Source organism: Ctenopharyngodon idella, chromosome 15 (assembly GCF_019924925.1).
Source record: "Ctenopharyngodon idella isolate HZGC_01 chromosome 15, HZGC01, whole genome shotgun sequence".
Classification (NCBI taxonomy): domain Eukaryota; kingdom Metazoa; phylum Chordata; class Actinopteri; order Cypriniformes; family Xenocyprididae; genus Ctenopharyngodon; species Ctenopharyngodon idella.
In genome coordinates, this window is record NC_067234.1 from 34,269,136 (window position 1) to 34,282,929 (window position 13,794).

Sequence of the window (13,794 nt, forward strand, 5' to 3'; positions counted from 1 at the left end):
ACGTAACGTTTATAACAAGAACATCTATGGCACAAGCTCTTTTCAGTCGCTGATTTCTATCCTCGTGATTATTTTCTTTTGTCCCTTTGCATACCGCTGTAATAGTATGAAAAAGGACAACATATACTGCACATTTGTGGTCTGTTCTCCCGATATAATTTACGATATATCCCATTAATAATTCACTGGAATGCACGAACAATATCGTTTTTCTCCTCAAAGCCTCACGTCTCTTTCCAGGTTTGTTTTCACAGGTAAATACAATTTATTATCTGTAAAAATGATGGAAATCACTTTGAAATAGTGTCACGCAATGCTGAAGTTCATGAACATTTTTTATTAAGGCAACGTATATTACATTATACAGATAAATATCATTATAGTTGTATTTAACCCGTCCGTTATTGCTGTGGAAAGAATCGCGCTTTTTCATGGCCTGCTGAAAGTACCTTGTTGATGCTTTTACACTTTTAAATGTCCTTTTAATGTCCATTGGTTGAAGGGTGAGTAGAATAATGTCATCTTGTTGTACCCAGTTTAAAAATAAAACGTATTATTGTGTTCATAGAGCGAGCCTTTCACTGACTGTTTACAGCTTAACGGAAGTTACACCCATAATTCGCGCAAAGCCTCATGTGGTGTAGGAATAAGGTGGATAGCCTTTAAGGTTGAACCACTGTAGTCACGTGGATTATTTTAATGATGTCTTTAGTACCTCTCTGGACCTTGAAAGTGGTGGTTAAATTGCTGTCTATGGACGAGTCAGAGAGCTCTCGGATTTCATCAAAAAGATCTTCATTTGTGTTCCGAAGATGAATGAAGGTCTTACAGTTTTGGAACGACATGAGGGTGAGTAATAAATAACAGAATTTTCATTTTTTTGGTGAACTAACCCTGTAAAATGATAAATACAATGTACTTCACCTTAGTTTGTCATGTGATGTTACGTCAGGATGCAGGATCAGCAGATCTAAAACAGATTCTTAATTTTGTAATCCCACACTTTAGTATTTCCTTCATTTCCTTCTAACCATTTCAACAGGATGGTAGCATCATGTAAAAGAAAAAAGGGGGGAAGGAGAAAAATATTAACGATAAAACAAGTTGTCAAAACAAACACGCACCAGACAAGATGTTGTTTCTGTTTTATTTCTCAAATTATAAGTACTATCAGAAGACAATTTAGTACACAATTTAGTTATCCAATTCAAGAAAGACCTATTTACACACAATCCATCCTAACAGAAATAAACCACAACAATGGCTTTATAGAGTTGTGGACTGGTAAAGCTTTAACTTTTAAGTCTTAAAAGTTTTCCCAAGTATTTTTTTTTTTTTATACCAATATGGCAAAAAGATAGTGTGCTTTTAGGACAAACTCCAAATTTTATCTCACACTATTTACTTGATTGCATTTAATATGAAAACAAATGTTGCTCACTTGCAACATATTTTCACACGAGTGCATTAAGTACAGTGGTGCGGCTTCTCTACAGTATGAACTCGCTCATGTGATTTCAGGGATCCAGAATGATTGAAACTCTTGTCACAATATGAGCACTTGTAAGGTTTTTCTCCAGTATGAATTCTTTGGTGCTGTTTCAGATTGCCAGCTCTATTAAAGCTCTTCCCACAATAACAACACACATGATCTTTCACTTCATTATGTGTTTTCTGGTGCTGTTGAAAATTGTTCAGCCATGAAAAACCCTTTCCACAGAGAGAACACACATAAGGCTTCTCATCTAAATGAACATTTAGGTGTTTTTTTAAATGTGATGATGAAATAAACTTTCTATCACACTGATCACAGTTAAATGGCTTTTCTCCAGAGTGAATGCGCTGATGATGTCTGAGATCTGATGTACGAGAAAAACTTTTCCCACACTGAGTACAGTGGTACGGCTTCTCTCCAGTATGAACTCGCTCATGTGATTTCAGGGATCCTAAATCAGTGAAACTCTTGTCACAATATGAGCACTTGTAAGGTTTTTCTCCAGTATGAATTCTTTGGTGCCGTTTCAGACAGTCAGCTCTAGTAAAGCTCTTCCCACAGTCACAACACACATGATCTCTCACTTCATTATGTGTTTTCTGGTGCTTTTGAAAATTGTTCAGCCATGAAAAACCCTTTCCACATAGAGAACACACATAAGGTCTCTCATCTAAATGAATGTTTAGGTGTTTTTTTAAATGTGATGATGAAATAAACTTTTTATCACACTGATCACAGTTAAATGGCTTTTCTCCAGAGTGAATGCGCAGATGAATTCTGAGGGCTGATGTATGAGTAAAACTCCTTCCACACTGAGTACAGTGGTACGGCTTCTCTCCAGTATGAACTCGCTCATGAGATTTCAGGGATCCTGAATCAGTGAAACTCTTGTCACAATATGAGCACTTGTAAGGTTTTTCTCCAGTATGAATTCTTTGGTGCAGTTTCAGACAGTCAGCTCTAGTAAAGCTCTTTCCACATTCAAAACACACATGATCTTTCACTTCATTATGTATTTTCTGGTGCTGTTTAAAACTATAAAGCCCTGAAAAACTCTTTCCATAGAAAGAACATACAGAAGGCTTCTCATCTGAATGAACTTTTAGGTGTTGTTTTAGGTGTGGTGATGAATGAAAATCTTTACCACACTGATTGCACTGTTTTTCTCCAGAGTGAACCTGCAGATGATTACTGAGACTTGATGCTTGATAAAAACTCTTTCCACACTGAGTGCATGTATACGGTTTTTCTCCAGTGTGAACTCTCATGTGTGTCTTTAGGTTTTCTTTGCGATTGAAACTCTTTCCACACTGAGAGCAGGTGTGCGGCTTATTATCTTTTGTTCTTTGGGTTTTGATGCTCTGCTTTTCCTCGACTTCTTCATTCAGTTCATGTTTTTGTGGTTTCATCTCCATCCAGTCTAAAATGAAAATATTATGTGATTAAATCTCTGATATAACAGAAGAAAGCAACAGAGTATCAAGTATCAGATTTTTGATGTGTTAGTTATTTTCTTGTTAATTAAAATGTGGATGATAACAGCTATTCTAGACTATAAGCATTTAGATGCATTTTTTGTTTAACTTATTGTCTCTATTTTGCTCATTAGTTCACAGCCACCAATTCTGGTGAACTGAAGCTTTGTTACCTTAAAGTCCCCCTGTAGTCAATAATTTTATCCCTTAAAACTCATCTTTGATCACCAAGATTACATATTTTAAAAAAAATTCTTGTGAAAATAAATTTTCATGCCTCAAAATAGCCTGAATGTAACTCTACACCCTTGCTTCATTTAGTATATGTAAATCACACGAGCTAGGAATACCTGATCCGCATGGTCAACTTTACTGTAGTAAACGCTACACGATGACAAGTCGAAATACTGGCTTAATTCAGCCATATATGTTTGAACTGGAGACTGATTCAGTATTGCTCTCTATTTCCGACACATAACAGTAATTATGTGAACTGGACATAACATTATCAAGGACATAACAGTAATTATGTCCTTGAACTGTTGCCATCTGGTCGACGCTACAGAGCTCTGAGCACCAGAACGACCAGACACAGGAACAGTTTCTTCCCTCAGGCAATCCATCTGATGAACACTGCCTTCTAGTTATCAGCATCCTTAGAAATGTTTGAATAACTCAAGATGTCAGTGCAGAAAGACATATAGTTCATCATAACATAGTAAATTATATCATATACACAATTCACCTGCTATATTGCTAAATGTACCCAATTTTTCATACAACGGAAAAACATACCAGGATAACCTGGCTTCTCTTGAGACCCCCTGCTTCACAGCATCATTAATGATATGCTAAAGTCCACCTGCACATTGATGGGATTGGTTACAACATGTTTGAGATGTAGAGAACGGGTGATTTTAAACTGTGTTGGTTCACTGCAGTTTTAAGGAGAAAATACTCTGCAATGGTGTTGACTAATGAATTTGCACATGGTTTGTCTTAAGGCACAATAAAACCACCACATAGACATATAAACAACATTAAAAACTTGATTTTCACCACAGGGGGACTTTAAGGTTTCTCAGCAGTCAACAATGAAGAATCAAGAATGGACACCAACCTATTTGTTCCTCAGTATCTTCATGTTTTATTCTGGATGGTTCTGAAATACTCGTGTCTTCAATCTCCTCTTTAATAAACTCCATCTTTAACAGTCACACAGATTTCAGCTGCTACACCTGGAGTTTGTCCTTCTCTTGTAGGATGATGTGAATATTCCCAGTATTTATTGGTGAATTGTTGTGGGAGGAGCTTCACTGCAGGTATGAACTGTGATCACTGTGTGATACTGACACCCACAGGACCACATCTGGAAAAATCAAAGACCTAGTAAATGCACTATTTAGTAAATGCACTATTTTTCCTGTCAAGAATTTTGTCATTGAGGATTTCCTAAAAATACTGTCTCGTTCTCGTGAACCAAACCTCATGTCTTGTCTCGTGAGCTAAATGTCTCACCCCTATGTATTCTCACAGTTTTTCTGTTGCTCATTTGACCACTTCTAGAACAGGTGCAATAGTTTGTTTCTAGAAACATCTTTGCAAAGATGATTCAGAAGAACACAATTACACTCATCAACATAAAACACGATTTTAACATTATAAATGAATTATATGTTTTATTATAATGTTCTCCAGTCAAGGATGGACATTTCAAGATATGCAGGCAAAAATGATCCTGAATAGTTCGACAATGTGACAATAGCTTATGGAAAAGCAGAAATACAGCGGTTACCCCTGAACACAAAAAGCGCCCAGGTGAAAAAAAGTACACTTTTATAATGTACTTAAAGTGCTCTATTTTCACACACTAGTTTTGTAATTAATATACAAAAAAAATCTTCTTTAGTACTTCTTAAGAACATCTAAGTGTACTCAACTGTGCTATTTTGAGACACCATGAAATATGTGGACTACAGTGGACAGATATTTGGAAGCCATTTTGAACCATTTAGGTTGTAGTACCATGTCCCAACCACAAAGCGGTGAATACCCAAAGCCTGTTGGGCTCCTCCTTATTTGTATGATATAATTTACACTTGAATAGTTTTATTAAACAGCATTATTATATAGTCTTCAGATTTGATCATTTATTTCAATGCTTAGGCCTATACAGTCTATATTTATTTAAAAGTGTGGGCATGTGCGAGGAGAGGGATATGTGTGCATTATTGCATTCAAGGGTGTGTGTGCTTCTGTGTTTATTTGTACTCATATATAATACTGGTTTTAATAGTTTTAAATAAAAGTTGGCCATTTTTAAAGTAATAAAATGAGTTGAGACAATGTTATGTTTTTTCAAATATCCTCTCTATTGTTATTTAACATTCCAAGACTTCTGCAAAAGCCTCTAAAAGCCACATCTGTCAAAAATGAGATAATGATATTGAGCGAATGCTCTCCACACATACTAAACATTCATCAAATACTTTCACATCAAACCCGCTAAATCCCAGCCTCATCCCATTCAGAAGTACTGGTACTTATATAGAAACCTATAGGGTAAGTGTACCCATTAAGCCCATGTACGCTTTAAGCCCACTTTCAACTTTGAAGTCAAAAAAAAAAAAAAAAAGAGCAAATCATATTTTATACTGCTCATTACTCTAGCAAATCCAGCGATTTGTTACTTCCCTGACATTTAATATTTCATACCAATCACATTTGTCAACGTTGAGTTAGCCCCACTCATGTGCATGCTGTCTCAGGGGACCCCACACAAACACACCCAAAAACTTTGGGGGTTTTCAGCCATTTCTTTGGCAAGTACATTGATATTATATCAAATAAGAGATAAATGTATTGTTTTTTTGTGTGTGAACAAATAGTACTTCATTATTTTATATAATTTTCCTTTAAAGGGAAAGATGAGTTTTATTAGCTTGCACACAAAGCTAATCTCAATGTCAAAGCATTAGCCTTACTGAAAGATAAGACTACCAAAGAATTAAGCATGTGAACTACAAACACTAATGTTTTGTGATTCATTTAACATTACTTTACAAATAAATACATCATAAATTGTTTTGTAGGGCAAATTATTTTCATAAATTAACTTTTTTGTTTTTTTTAAAGATGGGCTTAAATGGAGCAGCGCCACAAAACGGACGCAAACTATAGCCAACACAAGCTAAACTTGAATGAAAAAATCTGAACATTTCTCATTGTGAGCACAATGAAAATTACTATAATGCTTAGTCCACATTATATTTAAGCTCCATGCATATCTTTGTAAACCTATCTTATATTTTTAAAGGAAAACATTGTCTTTTTTCATCATTACTCACTGTGGAACCATTTAAGCCCACCTTATGTGTTTCAATGAGGATTGCCTCTAATTACAAACTTTGATCAATTTTCTAAGTAAAAGTGTTTAATGATTACATTTCTTTGTGTACTTTTACCTTGCTAACCTTTTACCTTAACTTACTTACTACCTTAATTTACAACTACATTTAGATGGGCCTACAAATTACACACATTAATTCAATTGAGATGAAGCATTTTGTCCTTAAGTTCCTTATGCAGCTTGACTCCATCTACAGCTCCAGAGTCAAGCCAATTTAAGGCTGCAGACCACCCGCCTGGACCCCCAGCCACTAACACCTACCCATCCCACCAAGGACTCTAATCAAACATTAGTTAAACATTTTTAAAATACTTCCCTGTCACAGAAGTTTTATTTCTTTAAAATCAAAACATTTTATATTTTGTGAATCAATCATGATGTGGGCTTAAATGGTGCCAAAGTACCAATTAAGCCCATGCCAGACTTCTGACTTTATTCATAAAATTTCTTAATTTTATATTCTAAAATGTACATCAACTAATTAATACATTTTTAAATGAGAGAGAAATCTTGCATTTTAACAAATTATTTTTGTTTATGTTTTATTTATGTCAATATCTATGAAAAACACCTAAACTTAGATTTTAGTGGGCTTAATGGGTACACTTACCCTACATAGGAGTCTGATCAGTTAATTTCAAAGAAAAATGTCAGATGACTTAGAGGCCTTTGCATCTGAAGTCTTATAATTTGTATTCATACATTTGCTCTTAGTAAATGTTTTAAAAACATTCATGTTTTAATTTTTTTTAGTTCTATTGAATCACTTTTTAAACCGTTGATGCATGGGTCCACTACAGTAGACAGATATGTAACTCCCTCAAAATAAAATATATTAGGAAAAAAAGTTATTGGCATGATTTTTCACTTGTTTAAAAATAAAAACAAACATTAAAAAAAATCTTACTTTATGATTTAATAATTCATGCATGAAAGGGTTAATATACTATCTCTATCTCTTTAAAAAATATATTTAGTTACCACTTGTACTATAAGTGGTCTCTAAATAAATTTTTCAAATACAGAGATAGTATATTAAAGACATTTTAGTTCATGTTTCATGGTGTCTCAAAATAGCACAGTTGAGTACACTTAAGATGTTCTTAAGATTATCTTAAGCACTAAAGAAGAATTTTTTGTATATTAAGAACAAAATTAGTGCACGAAACTAGAGCACTTTAAAGGTGCCATAGAATGTGTCTTTAAAGTTTCAGCTCAAAATAACCCATAGATTTTTTTATTATACCATGTTTTAACTGCCTATTTTGGGGTGGGAGAAAAATGCACTGATTTAGCGATGTACCTTTAAATGCAAATGAACTTATGCTCGCCCCCAAGCTCGTGACTCTGTAATACATTGCATAAACAATACATAAGTTGACACAGGAAATATAACTCTCAAAATGGACCATTATGTTGGAAATCTCAGAAGAGAAGACCAGGAGACTTGGATGTATCTTCAACAGGATTCTTTATTGAGAACACATGCTGTTGGTTGCTGCAGTCATCAAGTCCAACTAAGGCAGTGTACATTGTAGTTTATATACATTTTAGGGGGCAGTGCTTAGGGATAGAGACAAAGCACCTGGGAGACCACCTTAAACAAAGCATGCAAATGAAGTATCCAGGTATAGGAACCCGCCCCAGACTCTAGAGTGTCGCAAGTCCTAATCCAATCAGCATAACTATTCAAAGAATGGGACAGGGGCTCCAAGAGCCATTAACGACAAACGGTGAGAATCTCAGTAATCTGACTCATTAGATATACAATAAAGAGAACAGGAACTGGCAGGAAACTCTTGCTGGAAACTTTGCTAAACAGAATCATTCATCTGATGTCATCGTCTTTACCTTAAAATGCTAAATACAATGTACTTCACCTCAGTATTTCATGTGATGTTATGTCAGGACTGAATGAGTTTGATAGCGTGCTGCACGGCTAATGGGGCTAAAGCTACACACTGTTGAGAGACTCAATAAGAATGAAGATGCATTTATGAATTATATGGACTGCAAGCGTTTTCAGGTTAAAAATGAAAATAACGACATGGATCTGGTCTCTGTGAATACAGTAAGAAACAGTAACCACATTTAAAAGTACGTTAGCAACATGCTAACGAAACATTTAGAAAGACAATTTACAAATATCACTAAATATATCATGACCTCATGGATCATGAACAGTTATTATAGATCCATCTGCCATTTTCGCTATTGTCCTTGCATGCTTCCTTGCTTGCTTCACAATACCTGCAGAACGTCTGATGATTCGGCTGTGCAGCTCCACGATGTTAACACTGCCTTGCCTGCCTAGAACATGGGCTAGTATATGCAAATTTTGGGGGCGTAAATAATAATGATCCCGACTGTTACGTAACAGTCGGTGTTATGTTGGGATTCGCCCTTTGTTCCGTGGTCTTTTGCACGCACGAGATTTACACATGAAGGAGGAAACAATGGTGTTTGAGACTCACTGTATGTCATTACCATGTACAGAACTCTTATTATTCAACTATGCCAAGGTAAATACAATTTTCAATTCTATGGCACCTTAAAATCCATTATAGAATATGTACTTTTTTTCACCTGGGCACTGCACTTATAAACACTACTTTATTAGGCATCAAACTGAGGAAAGTGAAAAGAAGATGCCATCAAAACTTTTATGAAGTAATTTCCCTTCAGATATACATTTAAATAAAAACTCTTCAGATCTGCACTAATCATGTAAATGACCTCTTTTAATATCGTTCTTAGTAATTCTTACTAGTCAAAAGTTACTTTATAGATATCTGAAATCTGCATGCAAATGCACATATGCTAAGCCTCACACTAAATATTTTATTAACTAATCCTACCTAGGAAACTGTTGCCATCTGCCACTTTCTCTGAATTCTATAATAAAGGTCCTGTATGTTTGGGTCATCATATACTGCTTTATAAAGAAGTTATAAAGCAAAAAAATGTATCTTTTTTTCTTATTCTGTATCATAAAGTAGGATAATGTTGAGATGCGCATGCTGTGGGTTAAATTGTGTTTGAACTATTTAGCAGAATATCACCATCACGGATCTCTTGCTAAACACTCCCACCTTGTGAACAATTACATTAATGGCACGAGTAAACCTGCATCGACACAGAAGGCACAATCCATACAATGTAATGTAATACATGTTTGTACCAGTTAAACTTGTAATAACTTAATCTATAAATTCAACCTTCACCTTTTTTTGACTGTTTTTGCCTTGATTCTTAATTATTGTTCTTGTCCGTAACGCGTTTATTTGTACTATTTAATGTATAATTTCATTGTTCTTCACTCTCGTCTTTTACTTCACTTCTAAAATCAGACTAGCAGTTTGCGGTTCTCTATAGTTATTGAACAAACTCTCCAGTTGGTCCGTTTTACAACATAATTCAATTAAAATCACAGCGCTACATACCTGACATGCTGGAGAGCTTTTACCACATAAATGCATCTAGATGTTATTTAATAATTCCTGAAGTAGCTTTTCTCTACATGACAACAAAAGCAGCAGACTACAGTTGTTAGCAGTTAGCACTAGCATTATCAACAAGACGCGTTGGGGCGGGGCTCTGGAGTAAATTCAGTTTCTCGTCAGCAGATTCGACTAGGAGCGGGTACAGTTCACATAGCCCATCTGAAAACATAATTGTGACTAGAAATGTCTCTATTTACTTATGCGCATGGGTCTTATATAATATTTAGAATAGGCAAAACGTATTTAGAGGTATCATAGCAAATGTAAAGGGGGAAACATGGGTAAGAAATTAATTTATACATCAGTTAGATTATGCACATTTAAGGCATTGCAACTTTAAGTTGTTTAACTTGCTTTTTATTTACTGAAGATAACAGATTTGAAATACTTTTTAAATATAGTAGTCAACATTTGAAGTGGATCACAAAAGTTCATCAAAGTTGTCCTAAGAACTAAGCTGTCCTTAATACTTAATTCATTTATTGAAGGTAGTGATTGAAGAAAAAAAAAAAAAAAAACATGATCATGTTGTTTAAAAAATTTGGATGTATATAAATCCCTATAGAATTTGACACAAAAACTACCAAGGAATTTCTGGTCTTCACACAGAGGATTCCATCAATCATAAGCTTTTTCAGACTGATTAATCTAGATCACTGATGTCCAATCCTGCTCCTGGAGAGCCACAGTCCTGCAGAGATCAGCTCCAACCCAAATTAAACACACCTGAACCAGCTTATCATAGACATACTAGAAACAAACCCTGCATTCAAAATCTAATACTTCTTACTATATAGAATGTGAAAAACAGTACGCCAACTGAGCACTTTAATAAATTAAGAGACAATCAATCATTTAATTATAATTGTATTATATTGTACATTGTTAAATGAAATAAAGGCATGATAAACACTTAAACTCTTCCCACACTGAGTACAGTGGTACGGCTTCTCTCCAGTATGAAGTCGCTCATGTGATTTCAGGTGTCCAGAATGAGTGAAACTCTTGTCACAATATGAGCACTTGTAAGGTTTTTCTCCAGTATGAATTCTTTGGTGCTGTTTCAGACAGTCAGCTCTAATAAAACTCTTCCCACAGTCACAAACACACATGGGCCCGGTTGCACAGACAGGCCAGGATTAGGCCTCAGTACAATTAGGGTATTTAAGTAGGTTTTATGAACATACCCTAGAAAATACATTACTGCTGTCCATCTTGAGAGAAGAAGAAAAAAAAAAAAAACAATGGCACTGACATATTTTAAGATATTTTAGACACTTTAAACCTTGTCTGTGAAACCAGGAGACTATCTGGTTTCACTATCATGTGTTTTTTGGTGCAGTTTAAAACTTTTCAGCCATGAAAAACTCTTTCCACACAGAGAACACACATAAGGCTTCTCACCTGAATGAACTTTCAGGTGTTGTTTTAGATCTGATGATAAAATAAAATCTTTACTACACTGATCACAGTTAAATGGTTTTTCTCCAGAGTGACGGAGCAGATGAATTCTGAAACCTGTTGAATCTTTGAAACTCTTCTCACACTGAGTACAGTGATACGGCTTCTCTCCAGTATGAATTCGCTCATGTGATTTCAGGTGTGGAGACTGAGTGAAACTCTTGTCACAAGATGAGCACTTGTAAGGTCTTTCTCCAGTATGAATTCTTCGGTGCTGTTTCAGATGCTCAGCTGTTGTAAAGCTCTTCCCACAATCAAAGCACATATAATCTCTCACTTCATCATGTGTTTTCTGGTGATGTTTACAATGTTCCAGCCTCGAGAAACTCTTTCCACAGAAAGAACACACATAAGGCTTCTCACCTGAATGAACTTTCAGGTGTTGTTTTAGATTTGATGCCGAAAAAAAAAATTTACCACACTGATTACAGTTAAATGGTTTTTCTCCAGAGTGAATGCGCAGATGAAATTTGAGGCCTAATTGAGAAGCAAAAGTCTTTCCACATTGAGTGCATGTATACGGTTTCTCTCCAGTGTGAATTCTCATGTGTGTTTTTAGGTTTCCTTTGCGACTGAAACTCTTTCCACACTGAGAGCAGGTGTACGGCTTATCTTTTGTTCTTTGAGTTTTGATGCTCCGCTTTTCCTCCTCTGCTTCATTCAGTTCATGTTTTTCCAGTTTAATCTCCATCCAGTCTAAAAAGAAAAAATAGTGTGGTTGAAATAAGTTCAATGAACTCTGGTTTAACAGATTAAAGCAACAGAATATCAAGAATCAGATCTTTGATGTGCTCATCCTTTTGTTAATCCATTTAAAATGTGGATGACAACAGCTATTCAAGATTATGATCATTTAGATGCATTTTCCATATCATTTATGATGAATTGAAAAATCTGAAACCAAATCTGTTGAACTGAAGCTTTGTTTCCTTGTTTCTCGGCAGTCATCAATGAAGAATCAAGAATGGACACCAACCTATTTGTTCCTCAGTATCTTCATGTTTTATTCTGGATGGTTCTGGATCACTCATGTCTTCAATCTCCTCTTTAATAAACTCCATCTTTAACAGTCACACAGATTTCAGCTGCTACACCTGGAGTTTGTCCTTCTCTTGTAGGATGATGTGAATATTCCCAGTATTTATTGGTGAATTGTTGTGGGAGGAGCTTCACTGCAGGTGTGAACTGTGATCACTGTGTGATACTGACGCCCACAGGACCACATCTGGAAAAATCAAAGATAAGTTACAAGTTATAAAGTTGCTTTGAAACAACGCCGATGTCTGGTAACATAAACTGTAAAATTATGATACACATATGATTTAAACAACTTTACAGTTCAAATAATATCACTAAACAAAAGCTTTCATATAATGTTAAACCTCACATTTGAGACTAATAAACTATGTATGTAACATATGTACAAAAAAACAACAGGCTGAATGCAATTACAAATTCACCCTCTGACAGAAGGTGGTGCTTATGGAAAAACTGAAATACAGCGGTTACTCCTGAACACAAGCAGCGCTGCGCTTATAAACACTACTTTATTAGGCATCACACTGAGGAAAGACAAAAAGATGCAATCGAAACTTTTATGAAAACATAAATATTTGATATACATTCAAATAAAAACTTCGCAGAGCTGCACTAATCATGTGAAATCGTGAATGGCCTATTTCACTGTCAAAAGAGAGACGATTTTGCAGGTATGGTTTCTGTAGCTGTTATGCTTTACTAATGTACTTTAACCTGAAGGGTAAACATTAAAAACACACATCAATAAATGATTATCGAATAAAGTGACAATCCTGTAGTTTGTCTGACACTAATGACGTACTTGATGTGGAACAAGATCTCGTCACACCCCTACAAATAATACTACATAAATTGCATAATCAAATGTATAGAAAACACTGGATCTCATAGGGCTGTTTAGAGGTCACGTGACTGAGACCAGTCAGAGAGTAAACGCATCAACTCGCTCGCGCTTCCGTTTGAACTTTGAACCGAGCGGATAAATGGTCCATGTAGTGCGGTTCAAATGAGTATATAACTGAATTCATGCTACCTTTTTAATCGAGAATATCATCTTTGGATGATAACTCGAGGTTAGTTTCACTTACGCTTTTACTTTCGTTGTCGCTTTCACAAATTTTTTCCTCCTCTTGTCGAGTTATCTTTGCCAATACCTTACAATGTGCAGTATAAAATGGGCGTGTACAAGCCAAAACTGACTGGCAGTTGTCATGTTTATTTCTGCTGTGTTATTGACTGTTAGATTAATCCATATCGAGTTAAAATGTGCAGAGCTTATCATTGTTATCTACATAAATTTTAACGCGATTTGATATGATATCGTTTATCGGCCTAGCCCTACATGTAAGTATGTGTATTTAACCGTTGAAGCCCAATTAGGCGGCAAAAAGAACTCAGTTCAGTACTCAAGCG

General features: G+C 35.4%; 2 protein-coding genes across 41 annotated transcripts in view; both read right to left on the reverse strand.

Moving 5' to 3' along the window:
* The window catches only part of LOC127495722 (zinc finger protein 420-like), a 137,129-nt gene that overhangs the window by 40,101 nt on the left and 83,234 nt on the right, over nucleotides 1-13,794 (reverse strand). For 10 of the 40 annotated variants that reach the window (XM_051862840.1, XM_051862844.1, XM_051862827.1 and 7 more), the window contains one exon: nucleotides 4,091-4,208. The exons of 14 other annotated variants lie outside the window; for them this stretch is intronic. In XM_051862840.1, coding sequence (XP_051718800.1) covers nucleotides 4,091-4,175 — 85 coding nt within the window. In that variant the 5' untranslated portion in view covers nucleotides 4,176-4,208. 16 more of the 40 variants (XM_051862842.1, XM_051862855.1, XM_051862834.1 and 13 more) reach the window with 15 other exon arrangements.
* LOC127495732 (gastrula zinc finger protein XlCGF7.1-like) overlaps nucleotides 10,882-13,794 on the reverse strand; it is a 100,168-nt gene continuing 97,255 nt past the window's right edge. The window contains exons 2-3 of the mRNA XM_051862931.1: nucleotides 12,320-12,568; nucleotides 10,882-12,039 (exon numbers count right to left, since the gene is read on the reverse strand). Of these exons, the coding sequence (XP_051718891.1) occupies nucleotides 11,189-12,039; nucleotides 12,320-12,404 (936 nt within the window). The 5' untranslated portion in view covers nucleotides 12,405-12,568 and the 3' untranslated portion in view covers nucleotides 10,882-11,188. The remainder of the gene's footprint in view (nucleotides 12,040-12,319; nucleotides 12,569-13,794) is intronic.